The sequence below is a fragment of the Ixodes scapularis genome, unplaced genomic scaffold (genome assembly GCF_016920785.2).
Source record: "Ixodes scapularis isolate PalLabHiFi unplaced genomic scaffold, ASM1692078v2 PGA_scaffold2__306_contigs__length_199485367, whole genome shotgun sequence".
Taxonomy (NCBI): Eukaryota; Metazoa; Arthropoda; class Arachnida; order Ixodida; family Ixodidae; genus Ixodes; species Ixodes scapularis.
The window spans coordinates 119,259,942-119,286,315 of record NW_024609857.1 but is presented as its reverse complement, the minus strand read 5'-3'; the positions used below and the strand labels follow the sequence as shown (position 1 = coordinate 119,286,315).

At 43.1% G+C, this 26,374-nt stretch overlaps 1 protein-coding gene across 1 annotated transcript in view; it reads right to left on the bottom strand.

Annotated features, from left to right (window-relative positions):
- LOC115324927 (oxytocin-neurophysin 1) overlaps positions 1–25,799 on the bottom strand; it is a 70,480-nt gene extending 44,681 nt beyond the window's left edge. The window contains exons 1-2 of the mRNA XM_029985633.2: positions 25,731–25,799; positions 20,889–21,002 (exon numbers count right to left, since the gene is read on the bottom strand). Of these exons, the coding sequence (XP_029841493.1) occupies positions 20,889–21,002 (114 nt within the window). The 5' untranslated portion in view covers positions 25,731–25,799. The remainder of the gene's footprint in view (positions 1–20,888; positions 21,003–25,730) is intronic.
- Positions 25,800–26,374: the final 575 nt, after the last annotated feature.

The following is a 26,374-nucleotide window of genomic DNA, read 5'->3' as shown; positions in this document are numbered from 1 at the left end:
GCGGCTAAAGTTAGCCGCAGTACCTAGGAGAGGGATTTTTTTAAATCACGTGACTGGCTCGGTAGGGATGCGGGGAAACATGGCGGTGCATCAGTGAGTGAGCGCCGCTCGCTTTGGAACTAATATGTCGTTGTAGCTGCAATATCGGGCGCGTTAGTCAGCAACGAATTGTGCAGGAGGCTTTCGCTTTGCTTTACCTCACTTAAACCACAAAGCATGGGCAATGACATCGCCGCATTTTTAGATAGTCTTTCGATTGTGGGCATTCCTAAGCCCAAATGAACGCGATGATTGTCGGCATGGCAACCTTTGGAAAGCAGATTGTTGATAGCACACAGAGCAGACAGCGTCCCAACATACCTTTTTTCTAAATTATCTAAGCACCGAGGTGCATGCTACGACTGTAGTTGCACGCGTCGCACGTGCTGGCGTCTGCAGTAGTAACCGTTCTAAAGCAAAAAGTATAAAACCAATTTTGCATTGCACGCGCGTTCGTTAAAGCCTTATTATGATTTTTTACTTCGAATCTTTTATAAGAGGAAGGCCAGCGCGCGTGGACCGTAGAATTACACTTCCAGCGTTCTCCTCGCGATGCTTGGATAATTTAGAAGAAAATCTGTTGGGACGCTGTCTGCTTTTGTGTGCTATCAGTACCCGGCCGATTGAGTCGAGGCAATCCGCTTTCCAAAGACGTTGCCATGCCGACAATTATCGCGTTCATTTAGGCTTAGGAATGCCCAGAATCGAAACACTATCTAAAAAATGCGCCGGTGTCATTGCCCATGCTTTTCGGTTTAATTGAGGTAAGGCAAAGCGAAAGCCTCCTGCATCATTCGCTGCTGACTAACGCGCTCGATATTGCAGCTACAACGACATATTATTTCCAAAGCGAGCGGCGCTCACTCGCTGGGGCGCCGCCATGTTTCCCCGCATCCCTACCGAGCTAGTCACGTGATTTCAAAATCCCTCTCCTAGGTACTGCGGCTAACTTTAACCGCGGTTAGTGCTTCGAGCAAACGGGCCCTGGTAGCCAAGGGAAAATATGCAAGTCTTCTTGGACGAAACTAGTTCAAGCCACTTGAAATCGAACTCAAGGGTGTTCACGGTAGTGCAGCCAACAAAGTAGCAGTGAGTTTCTAAATGAGTTCAAGTGTCTCGACACCTGCCTAGAAAAAAAGTTAGGGACCAGCTACAGATATGAAACTCGACGCCCCTGCAGCATGAAACTTCCACAAAGGAAGACAAGTCCTTTATGCTATGAGACACAAAATATTGAGGAAGCTGAATAGATCGTCCAGCCGGGGATCCTTGAACCAGTGAAACAGACCGAAAAAATATATCGTCTGCACCAAGACACTCGGTTACGTTCATCATGAAAAGTAGAGAACATGTCTCAAGGAATGAGAGCACCGGAAAGTTATGTAGGAGAGGAGGTTTATAAAAGAAACTACTTCGCTGGTGCCAAGTGGCTGCCGGGAGTTGTCACGACTGTAACTGGTCAGCCATCCTGCTGGATTCAAACCAAAAATGGACGGTTCTGGCGTGGCCGTGTAGATCAGTTGCGTAAAACTTTAACGACAAACTCAGCAGCGGACACAAGAACTAACTCTTTACAACTTTCCTGCTGTACACAAAGAAGTCCTCGAGGAACCAGATCCTATCGCCAACACCGCACCAGTAGGCCAACCACCTTACGCATCAACAGCACCGTCATTACACCTTCTTTGCAATAGAAAGTCACCCACTACCCTGCATACCTCGATGACAATGTCTTCATCTAGCAGGGAGGATTGTTATGCATGCGCGTGCGGCTGCGTGTTATACAGTGTGGACGACAAGTCGCGTGTCCAACACCCAACCTTTTGCGCAGCAGGAGCAGCCACTCGAACAATCAATCTTCAATGCACTGTCCCGGCCATCCAAACCTCCTGAAATAGCTTCAACTGTAAATACATGTACTGTTCATAACGCAAGGTTCATTTTCCCACGTAAAAAATCACGGTTCTTCTTTCGCAGGAACGCTCTAAATAAAAAAAATAAAAAAATAAAAATAAGGTTTCGAGGTGCAGAAAGTGGGAGGTAGAACGGCTAGACCAAGGCTGTTGCGGATGTTTTGGCGCAGGTTTTCCCGGTGGCGTATTAAGAGAAACCTTGTTAAGTAAGTGAACGGACCACTTTCTGCACTATAATTGCCTCGTTTCTCTAGGGCGTGAATCGCTGAGGCGTGATTATCTAAATTTCGTTCCCCCCTTCCTCCTGCTTGCTCTCCCTTCGTATACCAGGCGATGTGGCGTCCATGAAAAAGCACCAGACTGCCGAAATTGCCCTGTTTACTTTTTTCACAATTTTTTTTTTCCGAATACGATCCCCGGTGGCCTCCTTCAGCACATCAACGGAGGTGGCACGACATCTCTAAAGGACTCGTCAGACTACACTGCCTTGAATCCAGGTAGAATCCCATTTCAGGTGCCATAAAATATGCAAATGTAGGTAGACCTGTACCAACGAGGCCGGAGCGTTTACTTATGTTTATCCAGAATGCGCCTAAGCTTATCTCCGTACGGGGACAACTAATACCTGGAGCCACTAAATAAGGCACACTTCAAAGTAACACCATTTGGATCATTTTATTGCTTAAAATCAGTTTTCAGTAATCGGAAGCGTCATCCCCAATTCCAGGAAAAGTTTCACTGACTGGCTTTTATCCTCAACTTTCTGAGGTATTTTCGCCTTGCTCCCTTTTTCGGAAGTTTTCAGCAATATTCTGTAAAACAATATTTCAACAAAAAAACTGCATAAATGAAAATATTTCCAGGAAACATTATACACGGCAAAAATTTAATGCTATTTCATACAAAAAGAAACTCAGGAACCCATATTTTTTATTGTTTTAGATCCGACATATCGCCGGGTGCGTGGCAAAGTTGGCAACGTACGTGTCTGCATCTTCTAAAAATGAGGTTTGAAGCCCGCTCGGGCTCGGCATGTTTCTTTGCTTTTTTTCTTTTTACATTTGGAAATTTCCAGTCTATTCTAGGCTACAAGCGTATGTTCTGGTTGTGGGCATTTTACCGCGTGAATGAAAGCAGCGCTAACACCCTGCCTTCAGTCAATCGCTCTTTCGTCGGCGATGCAAGACGTCATAAAGTCAAAAAAATAAAAAAAAAACTGAACTCAGAACACAAAATAAACATTTTATGAGATGATAAATGTGACTACAAATTAAAGAGAAAAGTACCCCGCGCCTCGCCTCGGCGATGGAAAGGCGACAGACCCGAAGAAGCACGTTGCCGACTCTCTTTTAAATGTAAACTCTTTTACATGTTGCCGACTCTCTTTCACATATACTGTTCTCTTTTACATGTTTTACGTGTTCTCTTTTAAATGATGCCGACATTCTTTTACATGTAAACGTATTTTTTATAAATAAATAAGTACATATAAGAATGTTCTAAAAAAGTACAAAAATTTAGAAAACAAAACGGTACCGCGCGGGGTAGTACTCCGTTCTACCGCATGGCAGCCATGTGCGTTTCTTTTGGCTCTGAAAATTACAAAGTTCGCATCTGCCAAGTGTGTTGTATTTAAATTTTTCGCAGTTCCTATATACACTACCTAGGTGGCTCCACTGCCCACCATTGTGCCCGTGTTGTCAAGGTCGCGTCGCCATGGTGCTTGACCCCTATGCTTGTTTACCGTTATATAAATGAGTACGGCCATCAGCCACCAACCGTGTCGGACGCCTCCTTCCTTCCGGGGCTCCCGCGCCCCCGGCCCTGCCGGTCACCACTTCGGCATGTGAGACCCCTCGTCTTTTCCGCAGGCCCACGCAGGCACTGCTCTCTTTTATTTTACGGGTAACCGCCTTTTCTTTTTATTTACTAGAAAGTGCACCTAAAAGATCTGCCCATTCTGAAACAGGACCATGCACTTTAAAGACTACTTGTTGCAAAAGTAGACGAAATATTTCTCTTGAATCTAGGTCCGCATGCCGCAGAATCACTTTGGTTTTCCGAATACTATACACAACTATGAACAAGAACATATCGTATCGGACACTTTCACTATCAAGAGTCGATAAATTCTTGGACAAAGTATAAACTCCTGTTCTAGAATTTTAGGCTTTCTACACAAAAAAAAACACTCAACAGATCATGGCACATATATGCCATTCTACCTCAGCCACACCTTAACTGGGAGGGTGTTACTCAAAGAGAACAATCTTGCGGACGGGTGAATGCAATCTTCATTTGTTTTTACCCGCGAGAGAACGTCCACAGCCCTGAGGAGAGGCCTTCTACACAGAGGTGGCGGAAACAAGCAGTCTATGAGCTCTCGAGAAAATGTTTTCCTACTGACAGAAGCGATGTACTCACACCGAAAGATTTCCCTTAAAGAACAAAAAGAGGGTCACCTACCTCTTTTAAATACCCTACTGGGGTTGTTATTTCGTTGGAGTCGGAAGAAACCAAAAGCAACAAAGATGATTTGACCGTTTTATCTGTATAACGTTTCGTATAAAAGGGTAATACTACTCCCTCAAAAACATGAAAAGCTACACAACTTGACGCACGAGCACACGCGACAACCCGAGCCCAGCTAGGTGGACACACAGAAAGAGATTCTCACGTTATGCTTGTGCCCAAAATAAACACCAAATAAAGACTGCAAACATAAGGGGATTATTTTTTTATTCCAAAGCGAGTTTAGGGAATAAATCGTTAAACTTACCACAGTTCTGCAATCAAGAAACTATTGCACACTGTTGCACGAACAAAAATAGGCAGATCGCGGGACTTGCTTCGTTTAGTACGCCTGCCCCTATATCGGCAGGAACTTCCGACCAATACAATCTGCTTTTCTGGAAGTGTCTTACTAAAATACCTAGGTAGCAGTCGGGCACGCAAGTCCAACAAAAACTGTCAAGGGCGTCGTGGCACATGCCTATACCGAAACACACAGCATCACAAAATTGCTTTGTTAGCAGACCCGCTTTTCTAGTACTTCTCTTATCGGAACAAAAAATCGCTACGTCATCTGCGTACACCAGCAAGTTCACTTCCGTACTCACAAGCGGAAAGCCATGCAGCGTATCGCAGTTTACACGGAAGCAAATGGCTTTAAGTACAATGAGAATAAAGGCGATAGTTGGCACGCATGTTGGACAGATGAAGACAGAGGTGTGTTACATGTTCGATTGTTGTTTATAATAAATTTGGTGAAACAACAAATATAAGACAGCGGCGTTACCGCAGCAGCTGATATCTTGCTTTCGCTCCAAACAGATCAACATATTGCTTATGCGTCATTATCCTACCACCACGCTCAGTACAGCCACCACCCCCGCTTCCGGCGACAGCAAAATCCGGCGTCAGTCTTCAAAGGCATGACCACAGCGACTGTCTCGGGCTCAGAGAGGCGATCTAAGCAGCCAAAAATAATTAGCGCTGTGGCAGATGCCTTGTTTTTGCTCTCAACAGGCACGCTAGAGGGGTTTATTTTCTACAAACACATTTTACCAGCCGCTTAAATCACCTTCCTTGTTGGAACGTTGGTGGTGTCATGCGGTATCGTTACCAACTATGAGCTGGCAAAGACAATTCAGAAATTAAAGATTGAACTAAAAATTATGAATGGTGAATTTGCCACAAAGATAAGGAAAGAGCTTGGGGTAGCTAGCAATGAACAGTTTTGCACTCTAAGCAAGAAACTGCACGAAGATCAAAACAGTGTAACTTTTGTAAACAAGTATTCGGAAGAACTAACATAAAAGTCCGAAAATCTGATCAAAGACAACACTCAACTAAATAAGAACAATCAAAAGTTCTAAACAACAACAGATTCCTTTAAAGAACAGGTAATTTAATTCGAACAGTACTCACGCCTAAACGACGTCGAGATTCGCAGTATGCCCAACGTTTCGAGCGAAGAACTTGAGGGTGCTTCTAACTACCTTTGGAAACCACATTAACTGTTTTAACGCTGAAACAGGCATTGACACCATCCATTGGGTTCCCACATCAAGTCAACCGAAAGCTCGCAGCATAATCGCGAAATCATCTCGAGATAATAATGCAATTTATGCAAAGGTGCAAGCGAGCTGGACAAGAATGACGACAATAATCCCTGGAGAAGGGGAACAAGAATGACAAAGGACAAAAACAAATCTCAAAACACAGCTAGGGGACCGGTGCGCGACCGAAAAAATCCGCCTGGTCCTGGAATCGAACCAGGGACCCCTCCAGGGACCTCTCCAGGGACCGCTCCACTGGAAATGGAGAGTTCCCTGGTTCGATACCAGGACCAGGCGGATTTTAGCGGTCGCTCACCGGTCACCTATCTGTGTTTGGAGATTTGTGTTTGTCCTTTGTCCCCCTTGTTCCCCTTTTCCAGAGATAATTATCGTCATTTATCTTGACAGATATCAAGAATGGCATTCAAAAGAAAGCACACCGTGCACGCCTAACAAGTAAGAACTTGAACCTGCACGAGTAACCCCGTCAAATCCTTTTAATGCCCACCTTGTACTTCTAAACAGAAACCTGATCTTTGAAGCACCACCCCCGAAAAAGGAAAAGGTGTGGGTGCATTCGTGGACCGATAATAGCATGATTAAACCCAGGAAAGCCAAAAGGAGCGGATGCACTCGTGGACCGATCAATGTATGATTAAATCCAGGAAAGTCAAAGGGAGCACGTTTCACGATATCGTTTCTCAGGACGACTCAAGCGTTTTTCCTAACTCCAAATATTGTCGGTGTCATTCTTTTTATATGCTTTACTTTATTTATGAAGGCATCATTGAACCTAAAGTCCCTTGATTCTTCTTTTTACAAGTAACAAAAACTAAACAAATGACGAAGCACATTTTGTAGGAACAATATGTCGCCATTCAGTTAACTCTTCTGTTGCGCCACCACTCGCTTCCTACAATCTGCACCCCCAAGCAGACGGCGCTTCAACAAATGTCGCTATTTGTAGGAGCCTCTTATCTAGGAGCTTTATTTGAACCAAAGCTATTTTCTCGAAAGACATCCAAGTCATCCGAGTTGTCGGCGCTTCATATAAACATCAAAAGCTTACACAGTCATTTGGACGATCTACTTTGCTTATTATCTACCCTAAACCATGACCTCCACTTCATCGCATTTTCTGAAACATCGCTTCGCAATAAAGCGAATGACAACTTTATATACCAGAATATCACGTAATATTCAGTCATCGTCAAACGCCGGAAGGAACGTTCTTGTCTGCATCGCACATAGGAGTTGCAATATATATTTAAAACAAAATACTAACTTTCAAATCTTGAGATGATATTAATATATCATCTCCAATCATTATGAGTTGCTATTTAAACAGATCCTCAATTGACTTGTGTAATTTCTGACAAAACAATAAAGACAATTATTTGTATAATTGAACGTTCACCGAATAATTCAGTTGAAAAATTCTTACTCAGCTTAAATAAAACCTTCAAAACGATTTCAACCACAAATTCGAATGTACGTATTAAGGGCAACATAAACAAAGACACTCCTGCTGATTCATCGCTCAGTTACATTTACCTAGACTCACTCGCCGATCAATAAATGCAACAATGCTTAACAACATCCACCCGCTTTAGTGAAAAGACGCAACACTCTGGATGACATAATCACACCTTATCATACACCAGACTTCAGAATTGGCACAATTTCTAGTAACATAATCAATCATCCACCCATTTTTTTTTTGTTCCTAACAGACAGAATACGTACGTTACAACCAAAACCACGAACTATTGCATTAAACACAAAGCCATGTGAAACTGCTTATCGAAGCAACTACGGCTGACCTAAACCTAAAAAAAAAACCGTTGAAGCATCATCAAAATTTTAATCTAGGAAGGTACCAAACAAGAACCATATCGCACCGAACGGTCTAGAATAATCCATGGTTTACAAGCGAATTATAACTTTCTATTAATCACGAAAACATGTTTAATAAACTAAAACACAATGCTCTTAATCTAAGCCTTCAAACTGAATACAAATTGCGTAATATATATTAAAAAAAATAGTTGCCGCTCTTCAGTACTTCCCTAACAAATTCTATGACGCTACTAAAAATCCCAGAGAACCCTGAAAAATAATCAACTCTGCATTAAATAAGAGTTTTCGAGCAAACTGCGTCAGCCTTAAACATTGGCCAAGGCAAACAAAAGGTGACCTATGAAACCTCTGGCCCTGGATCAACCCTTTTGTTTTCTCCATGCAGTAATCGTGTGTCTGTCTATTACAAACAAGAAATAGCTAATACATTTAATGACTACTTTTCAAATACTGATACAAACATACAGTATCTTCCATACAAAATTATATCCACTGACGCACCAAATATTCCCCGAAATCACGAGACTTCCTTGATCCCGTCTGTCCAGACGAAGTATACAAAACTATTAACTCACTAAAAATACTTCGTCGTCGTGTTGCGACGGAATAAAAACTATAGAACTGGAACAAAAAGCGGTCAAATCCTCGCACAGCCCTTCAGTGACGTCCATCAATAGTTTTCACTACAAGCACATACCCTGATTCACTCACAATAACTAAAGTAATCTCGATATATTAAAAAAGGGCAAGTTAGGAACAGAAAACTACCGACCGATCGCTATACTTCCTATTCTTACAAACGTGTCTAGAAACTACTACTGAAACGAATGAACAAGTTCTTCGCTAAACACAGTTTAATCACATCGTCTCATATATATGAGAAAAATCAATAGAGCTAGTGTTAATAAATATTGTAGAAAAGACGAAACAAATTATATAAATAAGGTTATTAAAAATGGAAATTTTCGTAGACCTATCAAATGCATTTGACCTACCTAAACATGACAATTTACTAGAAAAACTAAGTGCATACGAAGTCTATGGAGTACCCCTTAATCTAATCGAAAGTTATCTAACTACCAGATATCAATTCGTCAATTTATCAGGCAGTGTATCAACAACTAAACCCATTACCATTGAAGTTTCACAGGACTCAATACTAGGTACCTTTTCTTTTGTCATCTTCATGAAAGATCTGGCCGCCTACTTACAAAAAGATTGTGTTCTTTATGCCGATAACACTAATATTTTCTTATCTAACGCAAACGGCACAGAACTGTACAAGGAAGCAAACCACACTTTAGAAAAGTTCGCCAATTGACTCGCTTCGTACCAAACATGGCAAAAACAAACCATAATTGTTTATGCGGAAATACCACAAATTCTAAGCACACCTCAACTTTGCTTTGCAAGTGTAAACGTAACTTGAATGTACCAACCAATTTTTCAGGACTTACCCTAGGTAAACTATCAATTAACATGGCCTCAACACGTAAAAAAAACGCTAAAAAGTTATATAGGAATATCCTAATTTTATATGAATTACGGCACATATTTTCATTAAAAAAACCAAAATGATTTATCGTGGCTTTAATCACACTCATAATTTGTACGGGTTATCTATTTTTTGGACTGACATACGAAACAACACTGGAAGCAATAAAAACTGGCCAAAATATAGCACTTTGAGCAATTCTTTTAATTAATAGACGCGAATGCGCTCAATTTGCGCACACTTTTTGAAACATTTCGACAATGCATCAATGCCTCGAATACCATAAAGCTTTCTTAAGATTTAAGTTTCTGAACAAACAGCCATGTTCATAAATTAAATGTACGTATCAAAACGTTATGTATATTTCGAGTTCTTGTTCTAAATTGTCACTTTAGAACAAGTTCTTGTTCTAAATTGTCACTTTAGAACAAGTTCTTGTTCTAAAGTGCCTGTGCCATGGATAAGTACTACTTATGATGCTTTCACACTCACTTATATAGCAACCAAAACACGGAACACGCTATACAAAGACTAACCGCCATGTCGACTTTTCATTCGTTCAAAAAAGCGAAACATTGACAGATACATTCTGTCATTCATCAACATGTTTTGTATCTATACGTCCTGCTCTCTCTTGAACTCAAACTTTCATGCCTGGCACGTCAATACCCAATACAAATGCAAGGATAGGCAAAATTCTTTCAAACATTATTCAAAACACAAATACAAAATACTTCGAGAAAAATACATTTAATTACAGATTCAATACACTTCATTGTTAAGTTCGCAAATATAAAATGCAAATACAACGAGAGTATTTGATTTTCTTCAAACATATTTGCAAACAAATTTTGTCTCCATACTCTGACATCTTAGATTTAAATTAAACCCTGGGTAAAAGAGACTGTACCCAAACAGAGAGTGCAGTATATACCGAGAATCAAGTGGTTAAATGAAAGTAGCAGCTCTAAAAATACTGTGAGTGTTTTTTTATGAGATTGGTGGGTACGACATCAGGAAACAATATGAGCATGAGTTTAATTTGAAATGCTGAGTACAATATAAAAATCATTTTCAAACAACATGTTTTGAAAGCGACGTCTGAAAAGCTAATTTATTAAACAAAAATCCAATAATCGTACTCGACGCGTTCTTCTACTCTCGTTTTTTTATTTCGTGTTCTTCATGCACTTTGCATATGACTCTAGTACCGAAGAGTGCATAATATCGCATTTTATTGCGAAGAACAGTGCCCAAAAGTATATTAGGCAGTATTTGAAAGATTATTTTTAGTATTTAAATACAATTGACAAACACATTAGCAAATATGTAATAAAATACACTCATTTTGAATACTGTCCATCCCTGTTGGCAGTAACTATTTTTCCCTGGCATTTTTCTATCTTTTTTTTTCTCGCTGTTAAATTTTTTATATCGACAGTTTTTTTTTCTGATTCTACTTTTGTAGAATCAGAAAAATATACCTGAGTCTACTTATAACAATCAGGTATTACAATATACCTGATTCTACTTTGTAAAATCAGGTATATTGTTATTTGTTCTTGCTTCTCAGTCGGTTTTATATTTTTTTTTATAATGAATGTACCATAATTGCTCCTTTATTTTTGTGTAATATTGGTCTCGTTATTTCTATTGTTGTTTTGATTGTTGTTAAATTCTACGCTAACTTTTGATCGCTAACTAACCCTATATTACCAAAGAGGCCTTTCATTTTTTTTTTTTTTTACTTTGAAGTTTGACTTCTTCTGAGTAAGCATCTTAGGACAACAACTCGTTTAAAAATAAAATCACATTTTGATTTGACTTCACTTAATACCATTTATTATCCCACTGCCCAGATTGACTCTAGAAGTAATTGAAAAACCCGCATCATGACGCACACGATCGAAGGTTTTTGGAAGGTCGATTTGTAAAATTGACACTTGGGTGATGCAAATCGCGCAACATTGAAGTACACTTCTGCAACATGAAAATTAGTTTGTATTAAGCGTCCTTGTACCCGACACATTTGGTGTGGTCCGACAAGTTTGCATATAACAGGTTGGGGCCGACGTGCTAATATTTAGAAAAGATTGTAGTGAACGTTAAACAACGTAATGTGGAGGTATCCAGGCACATCGCGCCACTGCCATGCACGCGGCAATATTTGCTTTGCACTGGGTCCTATGAACCACTTCTGTAAAAATTTGAACTTCCGCTCACCGTACTGAAGAAGCGTAGTATTAGGGAGTTTTCGTAGATGGTTTTCGCCGTCCCGCAACGCCCTCCGCAATCCGCTACGGTACCCGGAACTCTACAGTCAAGGCTATCGACGCGCAGGCGCAGTAGCAACTTCTTCATTGCGGAGGGCTTAGCGGAGGGGGAAACGCGGTCTACGAAAACTCCCTAATACCGAAGATCGTAATAGCGGGAGAATCCAGGCGGATACAAAAAGTAAAGTTTCACGCTTTCCATCAAACCTTTTTTTCTATTCTACGTGAGTTTTATTTATTTTTACCCCAGCATTCGCCTCTGTAAAATTACCATTCTCGTGCACACCGGAGCACTGTAGAAAAAAAAACGTTTCAGCACTTAGCCATATAATTGAGGATATATTTATTTATGTATTTATTTATTGAAATACCTTAAAGGTCTTTCTGGGAAGGACATTACATAAGTAAATCATAAATGAAACACACAAAAAAAAATAAAACATGCACAGCAGTGCAAACATATAAAATATGGTAAATCAAGCAACAAAAAAATAAAATCTTCCACAGTATTGTCAAAATACAAGAAATCGTGTCATACAATACCTAAATGGCTGCTGATAAGAGAACGAAAGCTATCAAGGTTAACCTCGGTGACGATGCGCTTTGTTAGATCATTCCACCACACTGCTGTTTTGGGAAAGAAGGAATGCAAAAAAGAAGTGCGGCAGGTGAAACGGTCAATCTTACATGAGTGATTAAGACGAGGTGTAACGAAATACGACTGTGTTAGGGTGCCTTGGCTGAGAGATTGTGCATCGTAAATGCGATGAAAAAGGCATAAGCAAGAAAGCTTGCTTCTTAAGGCCAGTTCTGGAAGGTCGGCTTTCTGTTTTAATAAGGTGACGCTGAAATGTCGAGAATAATCAGAAAAAATAAAGCGCGCGACACGGTTTTGAAAGGCTTCTATTTCAGCGATCACATATGCTTGGTGATGATCCCAGATGTTCGATGCGTACTCAAGTTTCGGTCGAATCAATAAATGGTATGCAGTTTTCTTTAAGTGAAGGGGAGCACAACGAAGTGTATGTTTTAGGTAGCCCAAAGAACTATTGCACGATGATAACAGTGACCGAACATGTACCTTCCAGGAAAGATGCGAGTCGATGTGAACACCTAAGTATTTATAAGAGGAAACAGACTCAACAACGTTAGAATCAATAAAATAGTTATGAGAAAAAAAGTTCTTTTTCCTAACAAATGAGATGAGTTTGCATTTAGAAGCGTTAAGCTTCATGAGCCAAGTCGAGCACCACAATGATAGGTTAGTGAGGTCATGTTGTAGTTTCATGCTATCTTCTTCGTTAAAAATTTGCCTATATACAACGCAGTCGTCTGCAAAAATACGGATGCGGGAGGAAATACATGAAGGTAAGTCATTAATATATATTAATCGAAGCAAGGGTCCAAGGACGGAGCCTTGAGGAACACCACTTAATACCCCTTACATTTATGCGCCGCGGGAAACCTCGCAAAAAGGCTAAAGCGGAATGTCTCGCAGTGGTAGCCATGTTAACGAGTGTCAGTTGTTGCAATCTGAAAAATTAGCGTGCACTCAGAAGTCTCCGAATGCACATTGCACTCGCCGTGCACCCGTAATACTAGCCAGTGGTATCGGTTCAGTTGGCTCCATCAAAACGTTTACGGCCGAATCACTTGTCTTCTTACATTCTCACTGATACTAGCTAGCTAATAAATGAATAAAAAGTAAGTGCGAAGGCGAGCTGGCGATACGCAAGCTGTTCCCGACCAAAGCCCGGCTCACATCATGGGTTGCTTACATCTTGCGTTGCGTTATGTTTAGGGCCGGGCGTCGATTAAGTTTTAACTCGATTAATCGACACCCTTTAATATAATTGGTGTCGTTCATTTCCATGCTACTTATATATAAAAAGTCCAAATTATTTTTCTTTCCACTTTTGTTGAATATGTTGTAACAGGCGCAATATACATTTTTATTTATTTATTTATTTTTGAATATGAATCAAGCTTGATGTGTAGTTAAGAACATGTTCAAAGGCACTCACACTCACAGGTTACTTCAGCCGCATGGGACAGTTCGCTGATATTCTTCGGCAAGAGCGACCTCCTTTAATTGTTTAAAGTAGCATCTGCTGCGCTAAACGGACACTCGAATGGCGCTGAAGTAGCAGGGACACGTGTAAGGCTCTCCAATTGTCCGGAGTTGCAAATATTGCACCTATAGTTTATTTTAGGCTAAACTTTGACCGAAAGTGTTCCCTTTATACAGGTGTGCTCGTCCATGACTGCGCGGTGAAAGCATGCGATTTTTACTTCTTTTTGGTTCGTCAAACTTTTAACGATTAACCCGTTAAATAAATTAATCGCGATTAAACCATTAATCGATTAATTGTTAGGTTAATCGATCAATCGATTCATGCTATCTTCTTCGTTAAAAATTTGCCTATATACAACGCAGTCGTCTGCAAAAATACGGATGCGGGAGGAAATACATGAAGGTACTTTTCTTCGCTACTTTTCTTCTAAAAGTAACTGTAACTGTAACTAGGGCCCAGCCCTAGTTAGTCCTGGTTACGCCACGAGCCAACATCCGTGTTTCATGTGAAGTTTGGCAACTAGTTCATAGAGTAGCCCTTCATGTTACAATTGAGGCACGGGTGTTCCGGTGACTTATGAGCAGTCTTGGGTAGTAGCGCGTTGCTATACTTCGTTTCAGCTTCGGTCCGAGCGCGGCCGATGTTATGAGCCGAGTGGCCAATCAAATAGCGAAAGAGACTCAACGTCATGGCGTGCTCTCTGCACTTGATAGGACCAGCCGGTATTCGCCGTCTCTCTGTGCGTGCTCCTCCGCCGGCTTGTCCTATCAAGCACAGAGAGCACGCAATGACGTTGCGCTTTTTGCGCTGTTTGATTGGCTCTTCGGTTCATAACATAGGCCGCGCTCGGACCGAAGGTGAAACGAAGTATAGTAACGCGTTACTACCCAAGACAGCTACAGTCGCTACTGTAATTTCGTTACTTCTTTGGTAACTTGTAACTATAACGAGTTACTTTTTTTTTAAATGTAACCTGTAACTGTAGTTGTATTACTTTTTTGGGGTAACGACGGAAGTAACGACGTTACTTTTTGTCGTTACTTTCCAGTTTTTTATGAATAATATATCATTGAACAAGTACAATCTAGCTATTTCTTGCACTTTCCAAATTATCTGTTCCGACATTTCGAGTGTCAGGTTGGACTTGCACAAACTTGTGAATGCGTTCTTTCTCGCGAGTCACAAACAGATGTCATGAAGAAAACAAATCTAGTTATCTTTACGCACGCGCTTGTACTTTGTGACTGAACACTTACATCTTAGTATCTTGAAGCACTATCTATGTTGCGGTGGTTCTTTGTTCTGCGCAAACGCTTTTTAATCGGGTGAATAAACCGTGAAACAACAATACACACGTTGGGCACTGCGAATGTTTCGTATTTCGATTCGTGCCACTACTCCGCACTGCGCGTGTTTCGTATTTTGATTTGCGCCACTACTCCGGCGTGGTGTCACTAGTCGAGGTAAAATGTACAGCTGTTTGCGCGAGGTTTGCTCGTTACTCTGGTTGCGCGGGGTCTGTTCAGCAAGGGCACTCACGTGTTCGCAATCAAACGAGGGAAACTTTCAGACACTAATATCGAGAAGCAACTGCTGGTAAGCGACATTATGAAGTAAAAAGCGTACTTTTTAATCTTATGCAATAAAACTTGGTGAAGAGCGTTTTCTAGTTTTTCATAAATGTTTCGTATTATAGAAAGGTAACTGAAAAGTAACCTCGTTACTTTTTAAAAGTAACTGTAACTGTAACGAGTCACTCTTTTGTTGGGGTAACTGTAACTTCGCTACATTTCTTCTGAAAGTAACTGTAACTGTAACGAATTACTTTTTAAAAGTAACTTAGCCAAGACTGCTTATGAGTAGGGCTCCGTGCATTCGGATGAATCCGAAAAACTCCGAAAAACACCCGCCGGTAAAATGTTCGTCAATCCGGATTTATCCGATAAACTCCGAATGTTTATGTGCCAATGCCCCCCCCCCCCCCCCCCCGGAAAAAAAGATTTTTTTTTTTTTTTTTCAATTCGATCAGCACGGAGTTAATGGTCCTGCGAAAATGGCACCAAAAGTATCTTTCAAATCTCAGACCGTTGTCAAAAGGGGTCTTGCCGCTTGTCTCGTCGAGGTTGATTCAGGGCAACAGGTCATTGTACATTCGGGTCGCAACAAAAGCCACTCTTTTGGTTTCCAGTCTGAGCCACGCGATTTGTGATTTAGAGAAAGGAGAAGGTATGTTTTTGTAACAGTGAAAGCTATGAACCATGGAGATTGTATTAAATAGAGAAAAGGGACATTTGAAACTGTCTATTACATCCTTAACCACTCCACCTCGCGCGGCCGAGGGCTAGATTGATGAAATAGGATGGGATGACTGCGAGCATCGTAGCGACTGTCCCCGGGAGTTTATTGATTTTAAGGTATCGACGTTTATGGAAGCAACACTTTTGTGCGACGTTTGTCGTGGGACAAATGAATATTGCCAATGGCAATGGCACGAACGTCAAATTCAACTGAAGAAATTTTAACCAATATAAGCGCGTTTTATTTTTTATCTGGCATACATTCACATCCGTTTATTATTTACATATTTATTTTCAATAGGAAACACTGCGAAATTAAACTCCGAATTTCGGAGAATTGGGAATCAAACAAATATGAACTCCGATAAACTCCGAATCTTTGGCAAAAAATGAACTCCGAAAAACACCCTCCGAATCTGACGAAAAATAAACTCCGAAAACACGGAGCCCTACTTATGAGTTATAACGTAAACATAAGAAAACGTAAACAAGCGCTCCTGCGTTAATTGGACATGAGAAAGAAGAGACGAAGTCTGCGTGTTTCCATCCCTCAATGCACGGGGGTCCCTTCCGCTTCCTCAGACTCCGATCTTGGCCGTGCTTGTCATCGAGCGTCCAGCATCGGCAGCTTGGCTGACCCGGTCCTTGAACACTTGTTGCGTACGCAGACACCGCTACCACCGCAACCAGCGCCACGTTCTTTCGCAACTCTTTGAGCACGTGATGGGCACACAGAAGCGTTACACGTGCCTATTATATCCTCCTATTTTCGCGCGCTGTTCCTTCTATTTCGAGCGAAACACCTCGGCACGTTATCACAAGTAACATCGGCGCACGCATTTGCTCGAACTGGGCTGTTGTTTACCCAACACCTTGGCACGCGCGTCCTTCCGGCACGTTCTGAGAGCCGGCGAGACCTCTTGTAAACAGTTCCTGGACGCCACAATATTACTTCATTGCACAAGCAAAGGGCCACATCCGTGCGCCATCACGACGCCCGATGCCTTGTTTTACGACATTGCCCTCGATTGAACCCGAGCGTTCTTGCGGCTCATAGTCCGAAACCACAAACACTCCCGACAGCATCCACCGAGATAGCAAAATGAATTCACTAGAAAGCAACTATCAGAGTATCGGATTTTTTTATTTCCCCCGGTATGCCGAGAGGCGAGTAAGCTATTATTCAAATCCACAAAAAAAAAAAAAAAAATCAATGAATTTTTGTTGCTTTTTTTTTTTTTTTTTGCGGGCTTTTCTCCAGTATGCGTTTTTCCGGGTTATGCAATGTCTATTTGTAAGTATAATAATAAATGTTTGCGTATTTCATAGAAATGGTTGGGTGCGCTCGCTGGTGTATAGGTGCTGCTGTATATATGACACTCGACAAAGGCATGCTCTAACAAAAACTCCTTTTCAATCGCGTAATAATGAAGTGTGTTCTTTAAGTATATTCGTTTTACCACAAATAAAAACTGAGTGGAATGACTACGCTGACAGTGTTTTTATGGAGCCATCGTTGTCGTTATTTTAATCTAATTTATATTGGTTCGTTTTCGTACCGTATTTCTTCGAGTTTACTAAAACTAGTTTTTTTTTTTTTGCCATTTTGTTTTTATCTTTTTACCGCTGTACCTATTTGTGAAAATCTCACCCAGAGATTGCAGTATTAATACATAATAAAATTTAAAAATATCACGATCTGCATTGCTGTAAAAATATTGACGAGATATATTTTTAGAAGCGAAGCTCCGAAGGCTCTAGCCTTGTCCGGCGTCCGTGCTCACATCGATCGCCATCCCATCTGTCTTCTTAAAAAAAGAAAAAAATGTTTGCGCAGTCGACAGGATTTGAACCTGTGCGGGGAGACCCCAATGGATTTCTAGTCCATCGCCTTAACCACTCGGTAGTAAAGTGATTAGTTACGCGAGTTGGTAATGATTGAACATGGTTAAAAGTTTGTAAAATTTTGCCATGTTCCCAATGGTAAAATAAAATCTCACAATCTCAGACAGGTAGCCAATAGGTACGGAGTCCCCTTAATGATGTCAGCCCCCCCCCCCCCCCCCCAAAAAAAATAAAAATATGGGCCAAATTTGTTTTAAAGGCCGAGCAAAAGTAGAAAATATTACACACAGGTGCCGCATGAAACCCGTCCGCCCTTACGTGCCCTGTTCAACCAAAGTGGTTTATAGCATTCCCCTTTCCTGTGGTAGATCCTACGTAGGACAGACAGGACAGTGCATTAATGACCGGTTAAAGGGATACTGAGCCAAAGAATTTAGTGCCCATAATTAGTGGCGCACGTTCTTTCCACCAGCCAGCAGCCGCCGGTGTGCACGAGCACACGCAACAAAAATGACGTCACAGACCTCCATTCGCGGTTGAGATGACAGTGAAATGCATGGGCTTCGGACTAAGGGAAAATAAATGCAGGCTTTTCATCTCAACCAGTGAAAGCTACGTGCTTGTTAGACCAATTCATCGCTTACCTTTTACACCAAACACCACTGTGTAGATGAAAAACTTGTATTTATTCTTCTTTGTTCCGAAGCCCATACATTTCACTGTCATCTCAACCGCGACTGGAGGTCTATGACGTCATTTTTGTTGCATGTGCTCGCGCACACCGGCCGCTGCTGGCTCGTGGAAAGAACGTGCGCCACTTACTATGGACACTAAATTCCTTGGTTCAGTATCCCTTTAAGGGAGCGCAATCTTTCTTTAAATTCAGCGGTGGGGGGGTCACCTACCTCTGCATGGTCAAGTGTGTAAGTGTACACCTTCTTTACAAAACAACCTCGATAATTGGCAGATTCACCAAAAAACACACTCGGGAAATTTTCGAAGCTTTTAGTATACTCCGATTTTGCGAGCGTTGTGTCAGCCATCCTTCTGTGGCTTTAACCGACAAGTAAATAGCCTTTCTACAGTCGTTCGAGTGTGGTTGATGGTGTGTGTCCTCCGCGTGCTCGGGTGCCCCCGTGCGAGTGTGGCCTCGGCTCGAGCTGATACCGAGGGCTGTTCCTTTTTCTTCCTTCAATAAATTGAGTTGTGAGTTTGCGCTTGTCTCTTCTCTCTTCCCTCTTCTCTGTTCCTTTCTATTTGTGCGCAATTTTAACTATGTTTAACCATTCGGCCACGACTGCGGGACGAGTAGGGGGCTCTGAGATGTGGTAGTAACTCAAGAGCTGGAGATGTCATGGATGAAACGTTGCATGTAGCCGCTCAACGTCCATGCATGAGAAGGCGCGGTGGTCAAATGCGTATTTAACCGCGTTAAACTTTGCATGCATTGGCTCAACGTTTATAGACGAGAAAAAATCAGCACCATCAGCACTACCTATGAACAAAATGAGTATTATCAGCACCACCAGAGCTTCACCTTAATTACAGAATACTGTACCCCAATCAACATCATTCACCACGTGGAGATGCGGTCATTTTTTTCTCAGACTAACAAACGAGTACTGCGGTGGTAGCGCGCAGCAGCTCGGGGCACGTGAAGCGAAAGCCCGCACTCGTCGACGCCTCGTCTTCTCCCGCCTCGCCTCGTCTCGTCGATGCCTCGCCTCGACGACACGCGGCAGCCAATGGGACCGAAGCCGAGTATTTATCAGCTTTACTTCGCTCTTTCGGGATCGGGGAAACTAGGGGCCGTGTCTAGGCTTTTCGCGTGGTTTCATAGCTGGGAGCTGGCTACACTTGGAGAGAGGATTTAAGGTGCCGTTTTCGCACTTCAAACTGAAGACGGCGGCTCGCTTCATGAGACCCCAGTTAAAGCTTTCGCATTAAAAAGTACTATTCAGTAATGTGTTCTGCCAACCGAAGCTTGGGCCAGCTCCGTCGTAACTTCAGATCCGCCCGTCTTAAATTAAAACGGATTGTTTAAATTTCTTTGATTCGATCTAAATTAAAATATGCATTTTCAATCTGACAGTCTCACCTTTCTACGTTAACAGACAGTATTGAGTAAGTTCTAAGTTGTGCTGCCCGTTTTATTTAATTTGATTTTTCACGTTTCGCCAGGGTTTCTATAATGAAGTCAAGTCTTTCTCGACCATTACTCTCAACCCGGCGAAAAATTGTCCTTCTTTGCCTTCTGCACAAAGTCCTCTATTCACCTCTGCTAAATTAGTGCCTTCTCTCTCCACCAAACTATTATTCGGCAAGACTAGATCATTTTAAAAAAATAGCCAGGCCGCGATGTTTTTCTACAGCGCATCAAAACGCTATTCCCCTCGACACAATTGTGGACTGGAATGACCTTCCCGAAAAAATCGCTACCATCGTGAACCCCATGAGATTTCCCGAAGCCATTTTCAACAGTGTGATCTAATACCTAGTTCCTTCTTTAACTCTTTATGGCACTTATGGTATTGGAAATTAATAAATATATAAAAAAATAAGTATGCGAATGTGCAGCAGAACTTGGCGCGACCTGGTGGCTAAAATTTGTAACGATGAATAGGATAGCCAAATGTTCCAGAAGCCGGGACTCAGCGTAATGAAACAAACTACAGCAACTTCATATAATAAATATAACAATTACTGGTTATTTTTGTTCCGCAAAGTCGGTCTGGTTTGTTTTAGATGAAAGAAATAACACAAATACACACCGTCGGAGTCCCGAATATGGCGTGAGTTTAGGAAACGGGCCACTACGTTACAAGACAGAAGCATAGTTGATAGCGGAGATCACTGGATCCTACCAGAATTCGATTAGGCGGCGATCGATGAAACGGCCTTCGACGAAACGGCGTTTGATGAAACGTCATTCGGTAATCCGGCATTCGAAAGAACGACATTCCCTGAAAAGTCCGCACCCAGTAGGGAACATCAGGAAACAGTCAGGAAAGAACGAAATTGAGGGCTTACGAGTCTCGCGGGAGATGGCTCGGACGACCTCTTGCCTCCTGGTGGGCAGTTTGTGATGAAGCAGGCACTCGTACCACCGACGACCGCCAGGAGCAGCATGTGTGAGAGGGCCATCTGCGGGAAAGCGGCCTCTTAGAGAGAAAGGCGACGCAAGCACTCGAGTACGTGGGCATTCATAACGCTGAATCAGTTCCATTTCGCGATCATCGTGCATTAAATGCCGCCCTTTAAGCGCATGGACTATGCTTTCTAACTGAGTCTCCTTCTCAGATACCTGTCCGTTCGTCGGGCAGGCGAACGGACCGAACGACGACGGCGACGCTGCTCAAGCCGGAAACAGGCGCCTAAGAGCTGCGCTCTATAACGTCAAATCGGCATTCTGGTGTGCTCTTGAGGGCAATGGACACCTCACTCTGGTGCACATTGTTGAAGCTGAGTCCCCTTGGGTAAAATACTCGATCGTCGAGAAGCCTGACCTTACACTAACTACATTAACTTCAGCTTGCTCGTACCAAGCATCGCAAACAGCAAAAGGGGAGGAGTAGAACTCCTCGCAAGTGTCGAAAATTGAGACAACAATCTCAACTCTAGCTCTGAAAGATCGCACAACGATATCTGCGCTACTATTCGTTTTCTGCTTGGCAAGCTGCCTGAAACACTAAGTGTAGATCAAGCAGCGGTCATTCAACTCCTCGCCGAGCAACTGAAGCTGATTTCGTCCAAGAAAGACCGCAAGCGTTATGCAGTGGATTTTATGGTGTTTGCATGCATTCTTTTCACAATATCGCATCATGTATACCAGTACATTCGTGGCCGTGGAAGCATTGTTCTGCCACACCCTAAAACCATCCGATCGAAATGCCCGTCGTTTGGAATGAACCCTCAACAAGGAGCAGCAAAGTTCAAGTTTCCTCAGCTACATGGCGAAGACGATCTCTGACTTGAACGATGACAAACGTTATGTTACCTTGATAGTGGACGAGGTCCACATCAAACGGTTTTTCGATTATAAAGGAGGCAAATTGTGGGTATCGCACTTAATTCCACAGAAGTAGCGAATAGTGCGTTCGTGTTTATGGTGCAAAGTATCAAGTGCCAGTTTAAGGAAGTCGCTCGCATCGTACCCGTGCACGGGGCCAACGCAGAGGTTCTGCACAAGCTGCTTCGAGACGTGATTTGCGGGCTCATGAAAATCGGCTACCGGGTGATGTGCGCTGTAACTGATAACAATGCACCGCACGCCTGGTACAACAACGCACAACCACGACATGCCTGGTAAACAACGCGTTGTTCCAACAAGTATTATAGCGCAGCTCTAGGCGCCCGTTTCCGGCTTGAGCGGCGTCGCCGTCGGCGTAACCGCGCGTTAGCATGGGACGTTTAGCATACTAAAGTCACGTGACGTCAGGTTTGATGTCACGAGGGAGGAGGGAGGGAGGGGAAGGAGGTGGGGGAGGACAAAGGTAGGAGAATTAGAGGGCAAGAGGAAGGAGTAGGGGAGGAATGGAGAGAAGGAGGAAAAGGGGCATACCCCCTCTTCATACCCTTCCCTCCTCCTCTTCAAGAGCTGCGCTCTAATTCGGCATTACAGGGAGTTGTAAACGACTTTCATTTTTTTCCCTATATCCGTCCGATCCCAACAGGCCGCTGTTTTTTGTGATCGACACTGTGCACATAATCAAGTGCATACGCAATAATTGGCTGAAGCAAGACGATCAATGCTTCTGGTTCCCCGAGCTTAAGGCTCACACGGAATGCCAGTGGCGCATGCTGTGTGCGTCGTTCAAAACTATCAAAGCTGCCTACGACTTGAAATGCGACCAACTGCTGCGCTTTGTATACAGTGTCAAGGAAAGCCCTTTGTCCGCCGAACATTGAGAAGCGGAACGTGAAACTTGCTCTCCAGATATTTGACAGCTGAATTCTTCCCAGTGCCCTTCGTGCCACTGGATAGAATTACAACCTGATGGTTTTCAAGGAGTCCGCCACTTTCATCAAAATTATAGTAACGTGGTGGAAAATCGTGAATGTGAAGACACCCGGCAAAGGAAGCCGGCTGAAAGATCGGTTCTAAGAGCCTGTGCACACTGCTCTAGACGACGAGAAGGTGGATTTTTTCTACAACATTTTAGACTGGTTGGATGAATGAGTGAAAAATGGCAACAACTGCAATTTGACCGAAAAAACTCATACCGCACTGCACAAGTCAATTTACGCGCTTCTCGAAATATGCAGGTACTGCTTCGAAGAGTTCAAATTGTCCTACGTCCTAATCGGGAAATTTCAGAGGGAAAATTTAAAGGACCGCTTCGGAAGGTACCGTTAGCTGGCAGGTTACCATTACCACGTGTCTACACCACAGCTTTATGAATGGGAAAACAACCTGCGGCTGCAAAACACACTTGCACCGATTGGCAAAGCTTCTGGAACAGAGAGAGATGAGAGATGGGAGGAAATACAAAAACGAGGAGAGACGCCAAGCCCCTAGCTACAAGGTAGTAGTAACATAAGATCCCCTTTCAAAAAGTAAAAGACATCGTCCCCGTTCTAGCTTATGTGGCCGGATATGCGGTGTACACGACGGTGAAGGAGCCGAAGTGCGAGAAGTGCAAATATTCCCTCACAACAGACCGCACGATCGTAGCTTCTGCCGGCCATGAGTACTACCATCTCATCAAAAACATTGACAGAGGAGGCCTTTTGTACCCAGCAATGACCGCAGTCGATTTGGTCGCACACAACTACGTTGTTGTTGAGGGAATCTCGAAGCAGGTGGACTTCATAACGATAAGTAACCAACGCCAGCTGGTCACGGACCTCACACTGGACTTGCTGGTCGACGGGGATTACTCCGACTTCGATGAGTGTGAACAAGGAAACACGAGTGGGGTCGTGCTGAAGCATGTGTTGTAATGCTCAACAAACATTTTACTAAAAAAATTTTGCCCCAAGCTCAACGACAAGATTGTAAAAACAAACAAGAGATATAAAAAAAAATTTAAGCTAGCTACGTTAACAAAAAAACATTCTATGAATAGCCTAGCATGCACAGGGACCACCGGTTTGTTCGAGATATCCAACGCGCGAGTCAATAAACACGGGTTTGTGCCGAAAAACTTGAATAATTGCTACACTTCTGTACTGTTCCGTGATGCTCTTCGGCTTCGCATAAGGCCGACTAGCGTCACGTCACGCGCCAAGACTCGCTCCCCTCCACCTTTTCCGCTCTAGGTGGCTTTGCTACCAAGGTGCACTTCCTTTCCCACTGTTTTGTCCTTAGATGAACGCCTTCAGCTTTCCCTTATCATGTGGGGACTAATGCTAACGCATTAAAAAATGTCAACTGAAGTCAATGAGGAAACAAGATGGGACTGCGCATGTCGACTAGAATAAGGACATTTCTCTGATTTCATTTGCGCTCCACTTTGGACGGGAGTTTCCGTGGTACATAGCAGGCTTGATTCTGTGATTGCCACCCTTGAAACAGTTAAAACTCATAAAGGATATACTCATTTCGCAGCTCGCGATTGTGAAGTATTTCCAGCACGGGCGAGAATGTTTCATGTGACATTGGTTCTCAAGGCGCAAGGCTCCCGCTAAAGCAACTTGACGGGGTTTTCACCCACTGCTACCGCAAAGCGTTTTTGTTTTTTGCGATAAAAAGGTTAAAAAAAAGCGGATATTTTCCCGGCATTGTTTGTTCCATCTCCCGCGAAGCATTGTTGCCTTTTGCAGACGAAATTGTAGAGGTACAAATTGAATTGAAAAAGCGGAGATAAATCATACTTCCACTTTTGTTTTTTTTACAGGTTAGGTGGCGCAAGCTGCCGCCCGTTATGAAGAGTGCAGCCATTAGCATTCGCCCATCCAACTATCGACCCTGAGGCTGTGCAGAGATAATCTCGACCGTCGGCGACCCGGGAAGCCGAGGGACACCCATCCACGTCCCGCCTTCCCGTTGCTGACGTACACGGGTGGGGAAAAGCAGGGATTCTTCAATGTTCCTACTAGAGAGTTGTCTGCAGGAACTTACGCGACCGGCGTCATTTGAAAATTTAGTAACTCCACGGAATATGTTTATTTTTATAAAATATATTGGCTAGTCGTTCAGAAAATGCTATTCATTCGGTCTGCCAATTTCCAACCAAATCCAAGACTAATGATCAAATCGGCGTACTTCACACTGCAGTGTGAAGTACGCCGATTGCGCTTGTCCGTGTCTACTCCCCATGTGATTGTACGCCGATGGCGCTTGTCCGTGCCTACTCCCTTATGATTGTCCCTTGTTTCGCACAAAAAACTTCTAGACTGCATCATGACCCAACTAGGCCAACAACAAGTTTCCTTTCACACTACGCGTTTGGTGAATATGAGACATAACCAAATATATAATAATTTTACAAATTAAGTTGTTAGACTCAACGTGCAGCTTGTGTAAAGCTGAAATATTATTCGAGTTTCGAATTGGCACGCGGCAATACAATTCAACGGCTGAATTTAGCGAGGGAGCACTTCCCCTCTAAATTTAGCAAGAACGCTTGAATTGCAGCATAATAACGCACCACTTTAATTTCAGTACTAGATCTAGCAGAGAAATTTCATGTTAAACTTTTGCATTACACTTCCGTTACATACTTGCATTACAGTTTCATTACATACGTCCGTTGCGTACTTCCGTTGCACGTTTTCGTTACGCTCTTCCGTTACTCACATCCGTTACGTGTTATTGGGTGCCATCTATTTTAGAAAACCCTCACCAATAGACGTTCTGAATAAGACTTCACCTTTCGATTTACCGCCCTCCCAGGACTCTCCACGCCAGAAGGGAGAAAAAGTGCTTACCTTCAGAGAACGGGCAGCCGCTGACGCGCGCCCCTTTGGTCAGCTCGGGGTGGTCGTGTGGGCAGCCGGACGTTGTCGCCACCGCTTAAATGGGTTTCTACAAATCCCACCGAGCGCATTCATCAAGAGCGACGTGAATCGAGAACGCGGCTGCGGGTGACAAGCGTAAGGGAGCAACCCTCGACGAGCAAAAGAAACGAAAAAACGTTCGTTTCTGCCAAGAAACCCTTAAAAATTTAATGTTCATCCACCGGACGCCTTGAGCCTCACGAGCCTCCTCTTCAATCCTCCGTGGAACCCCAGGGTGGACCGCAGCGGAAGCTACGAGCCATCACATTCGGTCACGTCTGCGCCTCTCCGGATGTCACGGGACCCTCGCACTGCACTGGATTGGCTTGGTTGACTCGTAGTGTCTTACACAGTCCATCGTAAGACAAAACAGAGTGTGGTGATGGATTTCTTCGAGAAAAGGGTCAGAGGGAGGGAGTCCAACCCGAAGACCCTTGCGTCATCCCTTTTGGCTTGAAAGGGACTCAACGACCTACCTGCTGCACCAATGAGCAGGGGGGATCGACCCACGTGACCTTAGACTCGTAGTTCTCGCAGCGCCCGAAATTCAGGTCACCTGACGCGCTTCGGCCGCG